General features: G+C 35.5%; 1 protein-coding gene across 1 annotated transcript; it reads left to right on the forward strand.

Annotated features, from left to right (window-relative positions):
* The first annotated feature begins 11,681 nt into the window (after positions 1–11,681).
* LOC149789560 (uncharacterized) lies at positions 11,682–17,214 on the forward strand. The gene is made up of 2 exons (XM_089972757.1): positions 11,682–12,206; positions 17,179–17,214. The coding sequence occupies exons 1-2, from the start codon at positions 11,682–11,684 to the stop codon at positions 17,212–17,214; spliced, it is 561 nt and encodes a 186-aa protein (XP_089828883.1).
* Positions 17,215–17,463: the final 249 nt, after the last annotated feature.

Genomic DNA, 17,463 nt, shown 5'->3' on the forward strand with positions numbered 1-17,463 from the left:
GGGGGTTTTCCCGGGTTCTTCCTCCACCATTTATAATGGCCGTCTTGTATTGCCTATCTTGTGCTGAAAACTGGTTTTAAACCCTACAACAACAACAACAGCAACAACGTACAAATTATATGTTCATAATGAGACAGTTTTCTATTAAACTCACAAAATCTATATATCATATTTTCGAAAATAATTTGAATCAGTATATAGCTTTATGCCTTATGCCGAAATCTAATGTATTTCGTTCGATGTGGAAACTATTTATGTCCTTGCAGAGTTGAGGATAGAATGAACAGCTTCCGTGCGCCTCTAGTGCAACTGGCTGGTTCTGTGGATGAACTAGTCAAATCCTCTTCGTGTGTTTGGAAGTCTGATTGAATCTGGTTTAGTTCTTAAAATGTTATGGTAATTTAATCCTAATAATGTTCAAATACCTACTCTTCCAAATGGTTAAACATTAGATTTTCTTGTAAACAATTACAAATATATTTCATTTCTCACCCGCCGAATTGATGTATACCGTGGATATAATATAGAAATATTCTACTACTTGAGTATGCAAAACATTGAAAGACGTTATCTGTGCAGGTTTCACAGACTCAAGCTTATCGCTTGCGGAAAATTTCATTTTGTTTCTTAGCTTATCTTTTACCCACAATTTATTGAATATTAATAATTATCTGTAAATGAATATATTAAGTGATGCTGAAGACAAATGGTACTCTACATTAGTACTCTGTATTGCGGGGATTTGGAAGCGTATGTATGTGGGCAGGGATGGTGTTTGAATGTATCTCAATATCTACATTACCACCAATCTATTTGTTTTTGATAGTGTTGCATCGGCTAATCCGATGACAACACATCGCGATTTATATAGTTTATAACATCACCTGTGCCTCAACGGCTGGTATGAAATGTGATATATTTTCTGTATCTAACGATTTCGATAACATAACTTGAATGAGCATGTGTTCTGATCTTATTAGATCCTAAAAGTAACAAAATTAATGTGTAACATCGCAAATGCCACTCAGAAATGGATGCAAACAATATCGTTGCTTTTAATGCAAAATCAGGTATTTGTAAGTAATGGACGACTCGTACAATAACACGATCGGAGAAAACCAGGAGCCATATTTGGTTGTGCCAAATTTGGTCACTCATTAATGATGGTGCGATTCCAATTTACAGAGATTCCAGAAGGCCCTGGAGGCTGAACTGGATCCATGTGTTAACTCTCTCGCTGGCAAAATAAGGTATTGCTTTGTTTTCGTATAAAAATAAGTTTAATTTTTATAAATACAGTTCAAAATATTAAAATGTGCTTGAAGATTACTTTTAATGTGCAATATGAGGATTCCAGTAAAGCAACATTTTGATGTAAGTTGATAATACTGGAGATTAATTTTGGTCTTCAGAACTAATGATAACATTCTGAGTTGAAAACAGTTACGAAAGCATTTTTATTTCCCAGCTTTTTGGAAGGAGGAATTGTACTGACCATGGGTTAATTCATGAGTTCCAAGAGATATCTTACTAATCATGCCTCCTGTTGTATGGCAGGCGTAGTTCCTAGAACTGTCTTCCTAGTCATGCCCCAGCTTGTCTGACAGCCGATGTTGTACATGACTAAGTCTACATTCAAAATCGTATAACAGTCCTAGTAGTTATGCCCCAGACTGAGTTGTACTGTTCTTTGTCACGATTAAAAATGTATAAAACTGTTTTATTATTATCGCCAGCGGAGTTGCTTTGCTCTCAGACCACTTTAAAAAAATTAGAATTGCCTTACCAGTCATACTAAAGGCATGAAATTTGGAGTTGGGACGCGGTCATGAAACGAATGAAATGAAGCATTACTTTTACAACATACTAAGTTGTGTGTGATCTGTACTTTATCTACGTGCCATTTTCAGACATTTCCACTCGCTATGACACGTGTAGGTTCATTTCATTTCTATGAATTTTTTTAAAAAAATTTTACTTCAAACAATTGCCACTATGAATTAAATTTGATATTCAATAGTGTGTACCTATATGTTCTTTTGGAATATTAAAGTAAACTCTAGGAAGCTTCTAATGTACCCTTTGTTTTGTGAATGTTTATGTTCTTTATGCGAGGTACCAATACAAAAATTGTTATATATCAGTGGCACAGATCTTGTACTATTCTCATATCATTGGGACTAATATTTTGCACGGATATAAATAGATCAAAAGATTGATAATATGATTTATAACTAGATGTAACAGTTTAAGATATATAAATTGAAATATAAAGTTTAATTAAGAAACACACTTTATATGATACTTTAGTTGTTTATAAGAAAGTTTCTAAACTTCGTCAACTTTTTTATATACTGTATAATAGATTGTAACAGCCGAGCTTGGTCCATTTACTATTAGAACTGAGTAAGGCACTAATGTTTCGGCTATATGGTCATACGATACAATACAAGAAGAAGTAGCAAAACCAACAAGTTTTGTACAACGTAGTAACGAATATAATTATCAAAGTTATGAATAAAACGTTGAAAGGCACTTAAAGAATTATGAAGTGAAAACATAATAAAGTTATATGAGTCCTAAATGGATGAAAATCGACCGTATGAATTTCAAAACCAGAAATATACTGATCCGAGAAGAATAGTGACGTTGTCCAGATGGCGTCGTCCGGAAGTCCTTCGAAAAAGTCACAGCAGTTCCAGAGTAATACAATTATGAGCACTTTATATTTCCACCGAACAGGTAAAATGTGTTTTCTCTCGAATACTATCTAAGTGCAACATAAAACAGAAGACTTACAACATGAACTCAAGAAATAAGGATGACATCAAAAATCAGAATGAAACTATATGCACCTAATATTGCGACTCTGTTTCACAACATACTCCAAGTGACGGATCTTACAACTCATTTACCACGAATTCGTTTATTCATGTGATCTATCCCATCCATTGGGAAGTAACTTAATTGCTGTAGAAACGTCGAAACCCATCAGTCAGTGAGAAATTAATCCAAAGCTGCCATTATTATTTTCAGTTAAGATCGTTATTAGTAATTGTCAACACACATATAATCATATATTTATCTATTATATGTAATTGTTTACGCTCTAAACAGCCTCTGGACACTTAGGGAAAATTCTAACTAAAGATATTTTGAACAATTTGCAAACATGAATAAAAATTACGAAATTAAAGAAAAGTATGCAACAGGAGTTACAAACAATTTTATATATATATATATATATATATATATATATATATATATATATATATATATATATATATATATATACAACACCTTCCATTCTAAAGAAAGACACGATTTATCCAAAAGCGCTTTTTTTCCATATTGATAAAAAGCACGAATGGTAATAATAATAATCAGTGAAGAGGTATAGTGAATGTACAACAATGTATGTAACATGAATCAATATTAAACTCCTATGCACGTGAATGTGAATCTGCGATTACATTTTATTTTTCCTTGCTGTGTAGAATATCGATGTTGTACTCTTGCAACATCAATAATCCACCTCAGCAATCTCTGATTTGTATTGCTCAATATGTTGAAAAAATAAGAGGGTTATGATCAATAAATACTAGAATTAGTATACACTTCTAAATGTTGTAAAGCCCAAAGTAAAACTTTAACCTTAGCCTCTACAGGCTTGAACTGAACATGTTCAACAATATGTCCTAAAATGTGACGCAATCTCGGCAAAACTCACATTTACTTAACTTAATTGTTGAATCTGATTCACTTCAGCGGAAGAAGAATTGTTTTGAGGTTTCCAGGTGATATTTAAAAGTTTCGCTGTAAATAATGACGTTGTAGATGTATATATCAGATGTTATCATGACCATATGGAGCTGGAATGCTGGGGGAGATATTTCGTACCAAATCGGAACAGTTTGTATTGGTACGTTCCATCTGGAATTCTAAAGTCCAAAATCTCTTTGCTCTATGAGTAATTTAACAGGTCAAACTTGTTGACAGATTGTTCACTTCCTATTATGTCAATACTGTCATCAATTCTTGGTTTTGGAAATGAGTCTGTTTTGGTGACACTGTTTTCTTTTCTGTAGTCAGTACACATAAAATAAAATTATATGATTTCGCACAATAAAGCACTGCGAAATACATTTACATTTGTCTGGGTCAGTAAAGTCATTCTCCAAAAAATATTCAACCCCCTTTTCAAATATTTATGCTTGGGATGTTACATACAATAATGCTGCTGCTTTATAACATTCAAAATCACGACATATTTGTGTAGAGTTGGTACATCTTGGAACAAGTTCTCATATTCACAGTTTAAGAGCTTTAATAAATTCTTCACCAGTAGCTGTACATTTGAAAGTGTATTGTCCAGATTCATTAATATTTCATAAGTTTGAAGACCAGTTAAAATAATATCACTATACTCCCGTTCTACGTTAATATCTACATTTTCACTATTTTGTGAAATGATTTACATTTATCTCTCGATTATGATACTATTTGGACGTATTGATATGGCAGAGATGTTTCTGTTTCCGCCTCCCAGAAGTGTTTGATTATATAATTTAAGTCACTTACTGTCATTTTCAGTGCATAAGGACCATGCCCATAATATACCTAGCCTGAAGCGGATTTTGAGGTATGTGCGAAAGAGACAGAAAGTTTCACCAGATTTTAAGATTATTTTCTTATTTTGGGCATTGAATAATACAATACGCAGAGGTATCTCTTGGACAGTTGACACAAAGGTTGACGAATTAATAGGGATTTGAATTAGGTTATCTAAATTAACGATCGAGTGTTTAAATTGTTGACCCGGAAAGGGCATAAGGGAGATAACTGGAATTCTTCTTCCTGTTCTACTCCGGCCAGCTTTGAAACAACGTTTCTTTTTTCGCTTCTGTTTACATTTAGGTAATGATGAATGTAGTTCCAGTTCGTGTAGTCTAAAAGCACAATGTAGTGTGGAGATGCAGGGAGTGGTCATTTAAAGCAATTAATGAGGGTCCATCATAGCATCAACGGGTTGCCTGGCGAGTATCACGTGATGGCGGTTTCTTCAAAAACAAAGGAAGTTGTAGCAGTGCAGCAAGACAGCTGAGAAAAAGTCTAATTTTTCTCTTTTCCAAAACAAGGAATTGAAGAAACACATACGAACTGAACAGCCAATACATAATGAACACAATAACGCAGGCAACAAGCACAAATATCATGAAAACGGCACAAAAAACAGAACAGCTATAGCGGCCATCTTGAATGGTATTGGCAGAATCACTAATGAGTGATATAAAACCCTTCGACATAAACGGATCATAATTTCTAATAATAAAATCAGACTTGGAATTGTTTGACTCAACCAAATGTATTTCTTTGAACTCTTGACCGTGACCGTGAACTCTTAGAAATAAGAGCACTTGAAACTGGTCTGTTCTGCTTCCGCTGCTTGTTTATCAATTTGTAGCAATTAGAACAACATGCCCTTTCTTCATGGAGTGGGTACACGTGAGGAGAGATAAAGGCTTCTGAATAGTCTTATCAGAAGCTTGATTCCTAGACGTTGTGCATGTTTGAAATTTGGAAGAGCTGGTATTCGACTGATGCAGACTCCTGAGTGAAAGACATACTGCACAAAATAAACTTTATAAGCTAAGGAATACTTGTCAGCTGTACGATAAGTTTCTAAAGTTGCGACATTATGCTCATGGAGATAAGTCTTTAAGTCTCCATGGCGGCAATTCCTAAACTCTTCAACTAATATTAGTTGTCTTAGATTTTCGTTAGCTTGACCAATTTCTTGATTAGGCACCACCTGTACATTAACTGTTCTTTTTTTATTGCAGCTAACGATATCATAATCAGCACTTTACTTTACGTATAGGAAAATGTAGATATACATCCTCGAACTACAGATACAAGCCCTAAAATTTAAAGTTTAAAAAAAAACAAACAAATGAAATATATTGTTCAAGATGCTGATGTGCATGTGGTGGCCCGTATACAGTTGATTAGAAAGTCTATATCAGACTCTAGCATAAAAGTAAATTAATTAAAATTAAAATACAAGATGAAATTATAGTTGAGAAAGCTTGAGCTTCAGAAAGAGAACACAAACAAATGCAATTATATAACGAGGAAAGAGGGAGAGGAAAACGCAATTGGAGAAAGGGGAGAGAGACAGACAGCTGCAGTCACCGAAAAAAGAAAAGCAAATGCTATCGGAGAAAAAAGCGAGAGAAATAAAAGCAAACGCAAATGCAAAAAGAAAAGGAAGCAATATAATTGCAGAAAGAAAGATAAAAGGAAGAAATGTAATGTTAATGTAGACTAAAAGTATTGGAACTAGCAAATGAAAAGCAAACCCACACATTATATACAAATTTAAGTTTTGATGTTACTAAAAATATCAGTTTAGTGACCCCTTTTAGAGATAAAGAAGTAGATAAAAATCATCCTCATTTGAACAAAAAAAATTGCTGAAATGTTTTTTTTTTATGGCGAAGAGAGAGATGGAATTAATTATTTACAGAGTGCACTTTTTGGCAAAGCCCAAGACATATATGCTTTTATGTCAGTACAGCAAAGTGCTGACTGTTATCTGGTTGAGGAATGCATGTTAAATTGTGACGAGTTAGTAACTGAGGCTTAACGGTAAAATGGTAGGAAATATAAAAACGAATCTAGACAAACTCATGCTGAATTTGCAAAAGAAAAATAACAGTTATTTGATGAGTGGTGCATAGCCAAGAACGTTGGTCAAGATCACGAAAATCTCAGACAACTCGTATTACTTGAAGAGTTAACGCTAGCATCTAAGTATATCATCGATTACACGATTAAACGATTGACCAATATGAAGTATACATATGATTCCATAATCCCACGTGTGTATAGTTGCTAAGAAAGTGCAGTGTCTTCATTGATAACATCGTGGGAAGTGTTGCCAGCGCAAGGCGACCCAATAAGGCTTTCAAATCGGTCAACTGTGGAAAGTGGGATATCCAGACATGCATGTATGCTCCGTGCGGCTTGTTTGGTGGGTGGATTTTGTTTCTGGCGAGGTCGACCAACTGGCCAAACACCACTAGCGACTCTTTTGCCTGGCATGGGGATACACTTTATAGAATTAGTCCTGTCTGGATCATTTAAACTCGCCTTCATCTTCCCGTTATATTCTCGATAAACTCATTTATATCACTCGTTGCATACCCGTCGAATACTCAGATGAAAACCTTCCTTAGACACACATTTATAATCTCAGCAAATCTGGAAAAGTCAGTGGCAGGTCTGTTGATTGATATTTGTACGAGTTCATATGTGGGATGACCAGATCGCTAAAAGTACGGCTAGCACTCGCCACATAAGCGAAAAACTTGTATGGTAGCAGGTGGCCATATCGACACTAACTTCGTCCGGGCAATAATCTGTGCTCAATAACACCCACGAACATGTCCATATTCTAGACAGGTTCACTGAATATCTTCTAGAAAACGTGTTGGAGTTTGCCTCCAGTTGTTGCTTTTTCAGTGCAAAATTCTAAGCAATAGGCACATTCATGAAAGCGTTCCTGGTCATATTGGTATCCGCATATTTGGACGCCATTGATACCATGCTGCTGTGAAATTACTCCGTATTATAACTGTCTTCACTTGATAACACAAACTGATCAAAAGAATCCCAGTTACCACTAAGCAACCATACCGAAAATGGGTTGTGTTCGATAATTTATGCAAATGCATGGTAAACTTCGCCGGAATATAGTTTAGTTGTAACTGTAAATCGGGAGATCATACAGGTGCGTTGTGTTCGATAATTCTAAAAACAATCTCATGCTGATATTTACCAGAAACATGAAAAACGTGACTGGTGATTATCGTAATAATGTTTGGGCAGCAACATCTTTGTGCGAAGAGCCTTTGCGCCCCACACGAGCTTGATAATGGCATATCGTAGCACGTCGATGCTCTGTTAAACTACTACTACGTGCTTCACTCGCAAACTGCCGAGTAACACGTGCGGCCAAACAAGTAAAAACACCAGCTCTCTTTGGGGATGGAGCGCATGAAGATTAAGTTCAAACATGCATCTACAAGTATGAATACCGTATTGACAGTGATGTAGTTAACACCATCACGACCGTCAAAAACCTGGTCAAGAACGCGACGACATTGTGATAACAGGACTACCACGTTTGCATTCTTTACGTATTGGATCAATTTTATCTCAATGTGTACACTAGGCTGCGTTATTTGATTTGGGAATAAATTTATTTCTGAGAATATATGTATTGCCAGGCTTCAGCAGATTAATAATAACATGATACCGCGTATCGTTTATGATTCCATGTTGTTACTGAACCATCTATGTGGAATAGCGTTCAGAACCACCATCTACCTCAAACTACAGTTTTGCATAATAATGATGCAGCTCTTGAAATTATTTTGGAATATACAGCACGTTGCATGAGGAATTTCATTCTATTGATCAAACAATGGCACAACAGATGGTTCGATACGTGACAACTGCTGTACACTTAATATGTAAAAATCTTTCCTTCTCATGACGAATTTTGCGAAGGTTCGAATAAAGGTAACCTAGCTGCAGATTTGATGGCAGTCAAGGGAATATAATCCCAGTAAGCTGAGGAACAAGTTCTGGAAACCGCGCTACTGACATATATAGATATATAAAAACACAAATCATATGGCGAATAACAATCCTTTCAAGTGCACTGGATCCAGCAAGGGATCACGTGTGTCAGGGATTGATTAAGATAAGTGGAATAAACTGATAACGAACAGTGCGAAGCTAGTATCCAGCTAGCCTGAGCACTTTCAACTCTTTAATTAGTCTTTTTCAGAGGCAAATGCAAAACATAGACAAGACGAACAAATATAAAATATATATATGTCTGCATCGCAGAGGTGAGAAAAACAAATGTTATCACTACTCTATACAAAGTATCTTTACACTAAAAAAACGTTGTTATGTAGTAGATAAGTGAAATCGGAGACGCAAAACATGATTTGTTTATTGTATTTCCTAAATTATATACAATTCTTTTTTTGTTCCTGCAATGCTTTCTTTTGTACTCTCTCTCTCTCTCTCTCTCTCTCTCTCTCTCTGATTTGACTGAAATAACACTAACAATATCAGGGTATTGCATACATTGCAGACCCGTAATTTGAAATCACTTGACATTAACAATCAAGACATTTTTCACACGACAATATCTTTCACGAAGATCATGGACGCAAGGCAGTCTACGTTTTTTTAAAGATAGCTATGCAATGTCGCATCGTAAAATAAACAAATTAATAACTCTTTTGATCAAAAATATTCTTATTAAAGTAAAAGATAGATGGAAAGGTAAAGAAAACAAAATGGCTAAAACATGTTGATATATCAAACAACCGGTGAATTTCTCTCTATATATACATATGTATGTGTGTATGTGTGTGTGTGATTAAAAGAAAAAAAACAGAAAGAGAGAGGTGGAGAGAAGAATCGAACGAAGGGCTAAACCTGAAAACGTGTTTGGAAGAAAGTGAAGTGCATCTAGCTGTATATTAATAACACGCAAGGGTGCGGGTTCAAATCCTATAATTTGGCTGTCTTGGTCGCTTACCTTCGTGTCTCCCCCGGCAAGGCACTTTACTCCTATTGCCTCGGCATTAATATAACCTATTTTTGTTGATGATCCTTAAAGCACCAAATCATACCAAAACACTGCTTAATCAATGGCCTACCTGTTTATCAATCATATAAGATATATATGTTTCATATAAATATGGCACAGAAAGTGAAGTGCTAGTACACTTGCTTCTCATATGTTTGGTACCGGGATCTTCTACCAGTTAGAGCCTGCAATAGTGTAAAGTGGTCAGTGGTTTCCTATGATTTTCCACCACTTCAAATAACCACTAGTAGGTCTACGGCTTTCAGTACATTATTGGCAATGCCAAGCCGAGTAAATGGGAGAGAGAGTGAGAGAGATACTTACATGTTTAGGCTCTTTTAAACGGTAGCAAGAAAACGTGAAGACAACACGCTTTGTAAAATTTAAATTGTGCTAACGAATTTGAGTTCAAGTCCCGACGAAAATCCAAAATGGAAGGTGATGACGTATGTTGTAGTCAGTATAGTACTGAAGTGTCAACAGTTCTTTGTTGAACCACATACAATTTTATGCCGGTGTTTGAATTGTGTAAATTTTGATAACTGTCTTTGTTCAAGAATTAATTTTGAGCCCATTTATTTCCAAGGAGATATAATCTCTTAGAATCCAAAAAATTTGAAGAAAGATTTGAAACTAAACTGAATCTGGTCACAACCGAAAAACACCCGAACGTCTCCAGGGTTTAACGCACTAATACAATTATTTCTAAATACATCACTATTAAATCTGGCTACTGCGCAAAAGAGATGCCTTGATAAGGGTCAACCCTCCGGTCAAACCAGAATTTCGAAATAAGTGCAAGATGTTTCTAGAACAACATATAAGCTATTTCCATGTCTAAAATCTACTCTCCCAGTACGGCCTCAATTTCACTATATGAATCCCACACTAAGAAAGATATAAAAATTAATAAAAATGTTGTTTACTTCAAATCATGAATTAATGTTAGGAACAAGGTCAGCCTTAGATACAAATTTCTAACATTAGGTTTTCTATATTCTGAACAGAGTTTCTGAAAAATATCAAATCCATTACTAATTTTACATTACAATACATTTAAAACCAACAAAAAACAATTGGATAAATCATAAGCAGATATAGCGGGATCATTGGCAAATATAGGCTAACAATGAAAACTTGGGTCACAGCAGCTATCGTGGAGCTATGCGATAAAAGAAGAAAACTGAAAAGGGAAAAAGAGATCATGAAACTAGAAAATACAACAGAGATAAACAACATGATCAAGAAAAGCATGTAAAAAGCAAAGAAAACCTGGATAGAAAGATATTGCTGCAAAATCGAAGACAGTCTGAGTAGAAGTGACAGCAAAATTGCCTATCAACTGGCAAAAGATCTCACAACCCACAAACAAGGGAAAACTACCACCATCCAAGACAAATCAAAAAAATGCTTCACAGGAGATCACGAAATCCTCAAGCGATGAACAAAATACTGCTCCAAATTGTACAATCATACAACCCAAGCAGATCCAGCAGTACTAAATTGTCCTCAGGCAGAAGCAATTAATGACTACCCAATTTTTCGTGAAGAAGTATAAATTGCAGTTAGGTCGCTAAAGAAAGGAAAGTCAGCTGGCAGTGACAATATACTAGCAGAGCTCAATTAAGCAGGAGAAGCAGAGATAGGCACAGTCCTGACAACCATCGGCAACAAGATATGGCAGATAGGAGAATTTCCCACCACATAGACTCAATACTTGGTCATCGTGATAGAAACATACTCCAAAGCTACTGAACCATCGGTCGGATCAGTCATCCGAGCAAAGTCATGCTGAATATAATGCTGACTAAAACCTCCAGCAGAGAAAACAATTGTTGAAGAGCAGGCAGGCTTCCGAGCTGGAACGAGCGCAACATAACAAATTTTCAATCTCAACCTACTTTGCGATAAATAACTTCAGCAACCGCAGAATCTATGTCACGTCTTTATATATTTCAAAACGGCTTTTGATAGGGTATGACATGCGGTCTTATGGGCAACTATGTGGAAGTACAACATCACCTCAAACCTGGTGCAGCTTGCTCAGCACCTACAAGACAAAGCCATCATAGCTACCATCTTCAATGACAGCAGAGAGGACTGGTGTCGAACAACAGTTGGAGTCAGACATAGATATATACTGTCACCTACACTCTTCAACATGTTCCTGGAAATAACCATGGAGGGTGCCCTGCATAACCACAAGGGCACTGTCAGCACTGGAGGAAGAACAATCACCAACCTTCACTTTGCAGAAGATATTGATGGTTTAGCAGATGATAAAGAACTGGCTGACTTGGTTGAACGCCTCAAGACAAAATCCACGGCATACAGTATGGAAATTAGCGCCGAAAAAACCAAACTGATGACAAACAACACCAACGGCATCTGTATAGAAATTATGGTCAGTGGACAGAAGCTGGAAAGATTCACAAGCTTCATGTACTTAACATCAATTATCATAGACGAGGGCTCCAAACCAGAACTACTTTGCAGGATTACCATGACAACAGCTGCAATAACAAGGGTGAGACCAATGTGGAAAGATTCCAGAATTTCTTTTGGTTCCAAAATAATGCTTATGCGCTCATTTGCCATATCCATCTTTCTGTATGCTTGTGAAACATGGACGCTCACAGCAGATCTACAAAGAAGGATTAAAACCTTTTAAATGAGAATCTACCGCACGATCATGGGCATCTCATACATTGACCAATGCAACAAACGAAGAAGTCTAAAACAGGATCCAATGAGCCATCGGATCATATGAAGGCCTCTTGTTCACTGTAAAATTGCGCAAACTGAAGTGGTACGGTCATGTCACGATAACATCTGGACTGGCAAAAAAAGGATTGCAAGGCACAGTGCAAATGTGCGGAAGAATAGGTGGACAAAGAGTTGGAAAGATAACACTAAGAAATTGAAAGGCATATAATTTGGTGATTCACAAAGGGCAATAGAGAAAAGGGAAAGATGGAGAGACTTGGTTGTAAAGTCAACTATGGTGCACCAACGATCTCCTGGGTTAATGGATTGATTACGATGATGATGACAATTTTCAAGTACATGAGACAATGCATATTTGGTGAAGTTAGACCCCGGGAAGAGTCAACAATTTAACTCGATTATATGAAATTTGTTTTATCAGTATGACATAACGGGTAATATAATTTGGCGTAATTTTGTTAATTTGCTTCTGAAAGAAAGTGAAACATTCACATGTCATGTTCGATGTCATTCGCGTTATGTAATTAATCAATTGTTATACTTTACAAATGGGAGCTCGTGTTATTTTATTATACATCTTTGCTTAGATTCCTGTTATTTCATGCCTAAAGTTCACATTTGATTTACTATTTACTCGGTACGGGCGGTAACACCATGGTCGATCGTCTTCTAGACAATTCAAAACCAAAAGCTACTTAAGAACTTTGAAGAACTAAAGCAAAATTGTGGTCTTACTGTAAAATAAATCAAAATGAAAAATTAAACTTTAAATAGATGTCAGCAAATTATCTCAGTTCCGTCAAATCTTAGCTCTAAAAGTTCTAGAGCTATATGCAAGTTTCAAATAGCCTGTGAAATCACATTCTATCTTAAAATAATATATAATAGAATGTTTACTATGTTTAAATGATCTACGTCAAGTGGTCTGTTCATAACTGAACTGTTGATATAGTTTGAAACTTTCTAAATTGAGCAATGATTTAAGGAAATGTAATAATTTTGAAAATATAAACAGAGAATTGTTATGTACATGAACATGTATACTAAATTATTTTTGTCGACTATGATTGCTTTTGTTCATAAAACATTAAAGGAAAATATAGGGATAGATAGTCGAACGGTAAAGTGAAAATGATGACATTTAGATTGTGATGATGCAATTAGTTGGACGATCAAAAGGATATTCACTAAATTGCATACAATGTCAAGATTATTTTATTACGAAAGTTAACATGCCTTTCAAACATATTTACCAAGATCAAAGCAAGGGATGTGCAGTTGTTTTAACATAATTGCTTATGTGGATGGCAGGAAAATATGTTCAAGTAAATTACTTGTAAAATTCAATTTAACAATAGAAGAATAGCATGAAATTTGGTCATCAAGTTTAACAAGCCGAAGTTATTGACATTTATTTTGACACAAGATAAGGGGATGAACACAAACAATATTTTTTATACTACGGCTTTATTTTGTTCGGTATATTTTCTCTAATTCGATAGAATTCTATATCGGTAGATGCATCCTGGTGGGTAAGGCCGGTCTCATTCTTTCCCTTTCTGCTAAGGCCCTGCAGATCGAAAACGAATTGTAAGATTTGAGCAACATCACACACACATATATATATCAATATACCATCAGTAGCTCGATAGATAAACAGATACAAAGATAGATCGATGGACAGACAGACATAATGACACAGAGCGGTCGAACACTTATCAACAAGACCGCCAGTCACGAAAGGACATATTTAATTAAAGACTCGCAACGACATGTCCAAGAAACAAAAAAAATTGATATATACAGTAAATGTTCTTTTGTATGTTTATATTTCCTTCAGTTAGTAATTTGATGACTTTAATTTAGGGGCCTCAGGTGGAAGAGACCGGTTTAAGATAATCGCTTTTCTAGATCATCCAAACATTACATCTCTCTCAACTTGAGTTCAACTCTCAGTTCTACGAATATGGGAATATAAGAAATAATGCCATTAGCTTCCCGTGAGTCTGTGTTACATGGGGACTGGCGCATATTTCTCAAACAATGAACGCAAGCACTTGTAAAGTTGCAATGTTGCGGGATTTAACGAAGTTGTTAATTTGGCTTGAATGTGATTCATAAGTTGGAATTTACTTATGATGTCGAGGTTTTTCTTTGTTGCATACGGACAAGGAAGGTTAGTGACAAATACATTGAGAAGACATATAGCACCGAGGTAATCTCATGGAAGTTCATGGGACATCAGTAACGTTTGTAGAATATTACCATCAGGTCTATGAAGAATCCAGCCTAAAATGTGACCATGATTAGGTGTGGGTTGGCAAACACTGTTTCAGATTGAAACTATGACAATAATCTAGGAGTGTTGATGTGTATGTGTTTCCACACACACACACACACACACACACACACACACACACATATATATATATATATATATATATATATATATATATATATATATATATATATATATATATATATATATATATATATATATATATAATTTACAGTCCTTAAAAGTAAAAAGGCTTTGATTATCTGAGAATACAACATTTTGGTACTAATGCTGTAAATATATCTAATTGTGATTCTCCCATGATTACTCACATAATTATGGTTATAGCAGTAGATTCTAATTTATTCCCAAGACCCAGCTCTGAACTTCCAATCAAAGTAAATTTTTAGAAATTGGAAACATATGAGGACACGCGTATATATTTAAGGTTTAATCAACAATAAATGGTTTTATAAATAGACCACACAATAATGCTCCTTTTCTTCTATGCATCTCTTCATATATATGTGGATCTATGATGGTACAATTGACGTAGTAATTCACCTAGCGTGAGCGAGATAGATAAATATCCTGACAGACAGTGTGTGTGTGTGTGTGTGTGTGAAAGAGAGACAGACAAACAGACAAATTGTACAACAGAACTAAATGGTATGGTCAGTAGCTCCATACTAATGACTTGAAATAAGTGTAAATAACTTTAAATATTTGAAGTACCTCCAATTTATTGTTTTTCTTATGGATCTAATGAGATTTCTGCAAATTTGATTTGAGAACAAGCTTTACGGTCAAGGTTTCGGTTGAATGGATCATTATACATATATATATATATATATATATATATATATATATATATATATATATATATATGAGTGTTGCGAATATTCAAATTAACAAGGCTTTTAAGGTGTTGGCATAAATCAATTTGATATATCAGCGATGTCGGTATATCAATTTGTGATCCACCCATGGCGCATACATACACAGATAGAAACATTATTTCAACTGCATGCTGTCGAGTGTATACATAATGTCGAATTCTTAATAATTAATCATTAATGACTTAAGCAAATAACGATAGTATTATTAATAATCCTATTTTTCGAAACGAATTTAATAAGGCACACAACGTCATTGCACGCCTTGCTGCTTTCCCTCCCTCCCCCGCCCCCTCAGGCATAAGGGACAAAATACGCAAACATCTGGAGTGAGAGAGGGAAAAGGAATTTGTGCTTGATAAAAGTGAAGACAACTGATATATCTTTCACAAAAAGGACATTACACTAAAGAATGTCCGCATCGTCGAAGAAAAGGAATCTCTGTAAAAACAGCTATCAAATGAAGGACACCTAATCACCTAATATCAACGTAAAGAACATGAACCTTTAAGTTCACGGAACAAGATAAACAGACCTCTTTAGAAGCAGAAGCAAACTAACAAAAGCCAAGCGTTTCAATAACTTCAAGGAGGCGACATAAGCAAAAGAAAGAGCGGAAGAAGACGAACCCATGTCAGTGAAGGAATTAAAAGAGAAATACTTTGAAAGAAGCAGAAAATGTACTTTGCTCATATATTATGAAAATTGGGGGGAAAAAACGTTAATCCTTCTCTCGCTTGTTTCCATTTAACACGGATAAAAACAGAATTCACTCCCATATTTTATAATCAAATGATCTTAGTTTTGCTAGATTAGTCAGTCATCGCAAATTATATATTTTCTACATGATATAGGCGGCCCAGAAAGATACCCTTGTGCTTCAGACACTTTGATCTTTGCATTTAATTCACTTTCGTGCCCCCTTTGCAACGCCCGCATTCTACCATTTGTCGTTTCTGTAGCAGTGGTGTTAGTACTGACTGCCGCAGCTGATGACGTCTCAGTAATGGTCATTGATGTAGTCATACAAGGTCTGAATGACTTGGATTGTTTCCCGTGTTAATATTTAACTCCCACGTTTTTCCATACGTTAATTCTTGTTCGAACCCCAAGTGCCGAATACTATATATAATATAAAGATTACTGTTAATTCTCGAATGACCCCCAAATGCCAGTTTCATGTTAATTCCCATTTGATCCCCGAGTGTCACTGTTAACTATATTAATGAATGTGTAGATAAATGAGAATTAATTACTTGGTTGTCATGCGAGTGTGTCTGCTAAACACGAGTGTATATAACACCAATTAAGTTGCATCATTTTTTGGTGATGTGAGCTTAATCGTAATAGAATATTGGTTCGTGTGTGCAGGCAAGGGAATGGGCGACGTTTACCCGTGTACCTGGGTTCGAATTGCTGTAGAGTACGAATTAAAAATTATCTAACCTGTATGATAGCATTATTTGTATAAAACATTAATTCTGCCTACTATTATCAAGCATTCTCTTATAGAATCCAGGGATAGCACTTTCCGTTCTGTCTGGTGTATATTTATAATTCTCTTTAATTAATCCTATATATTTTGATTTCTTTCATAGGAATCCGGAGTGACTGTGCATATAGATGAGAATTAATTACTAGGTTGTCATGCAGTGTGTCTGCTACAGACGAGTACATATAACACCGATTAAGTTGCATCCTTTTATGGTGATGTGGCTTTAGTCTTGATGGATTATGGGCTCGTGTGTGCAGGCAATGCGATGGGTGCCATTTACTCGCTGACCTGGGTTCGAATCTCCGTAGAGTAAGAATTAAAAATTCTCTAACCTGTATGATAGCATTATTTGTGTTATATATTAATTCTGCCTACTATTATCAAGCAC

Source organism: Sinohyriopsis cumingii, chromosome 10 (genome assembly GCF_028554795.1).
Source record: "Sinohyriopsis cumingii isolate HCF-2022 chromosome 10, ASM2855479v2, whole genome shotgun sequence".
NCBI classification, from domain to species: Eukaryota; Metazoa; Mollusca; class Bivalvia; order Unionida; family Unionidae; genus Sinohyriopsis; species Sinohyriopsis cumingii.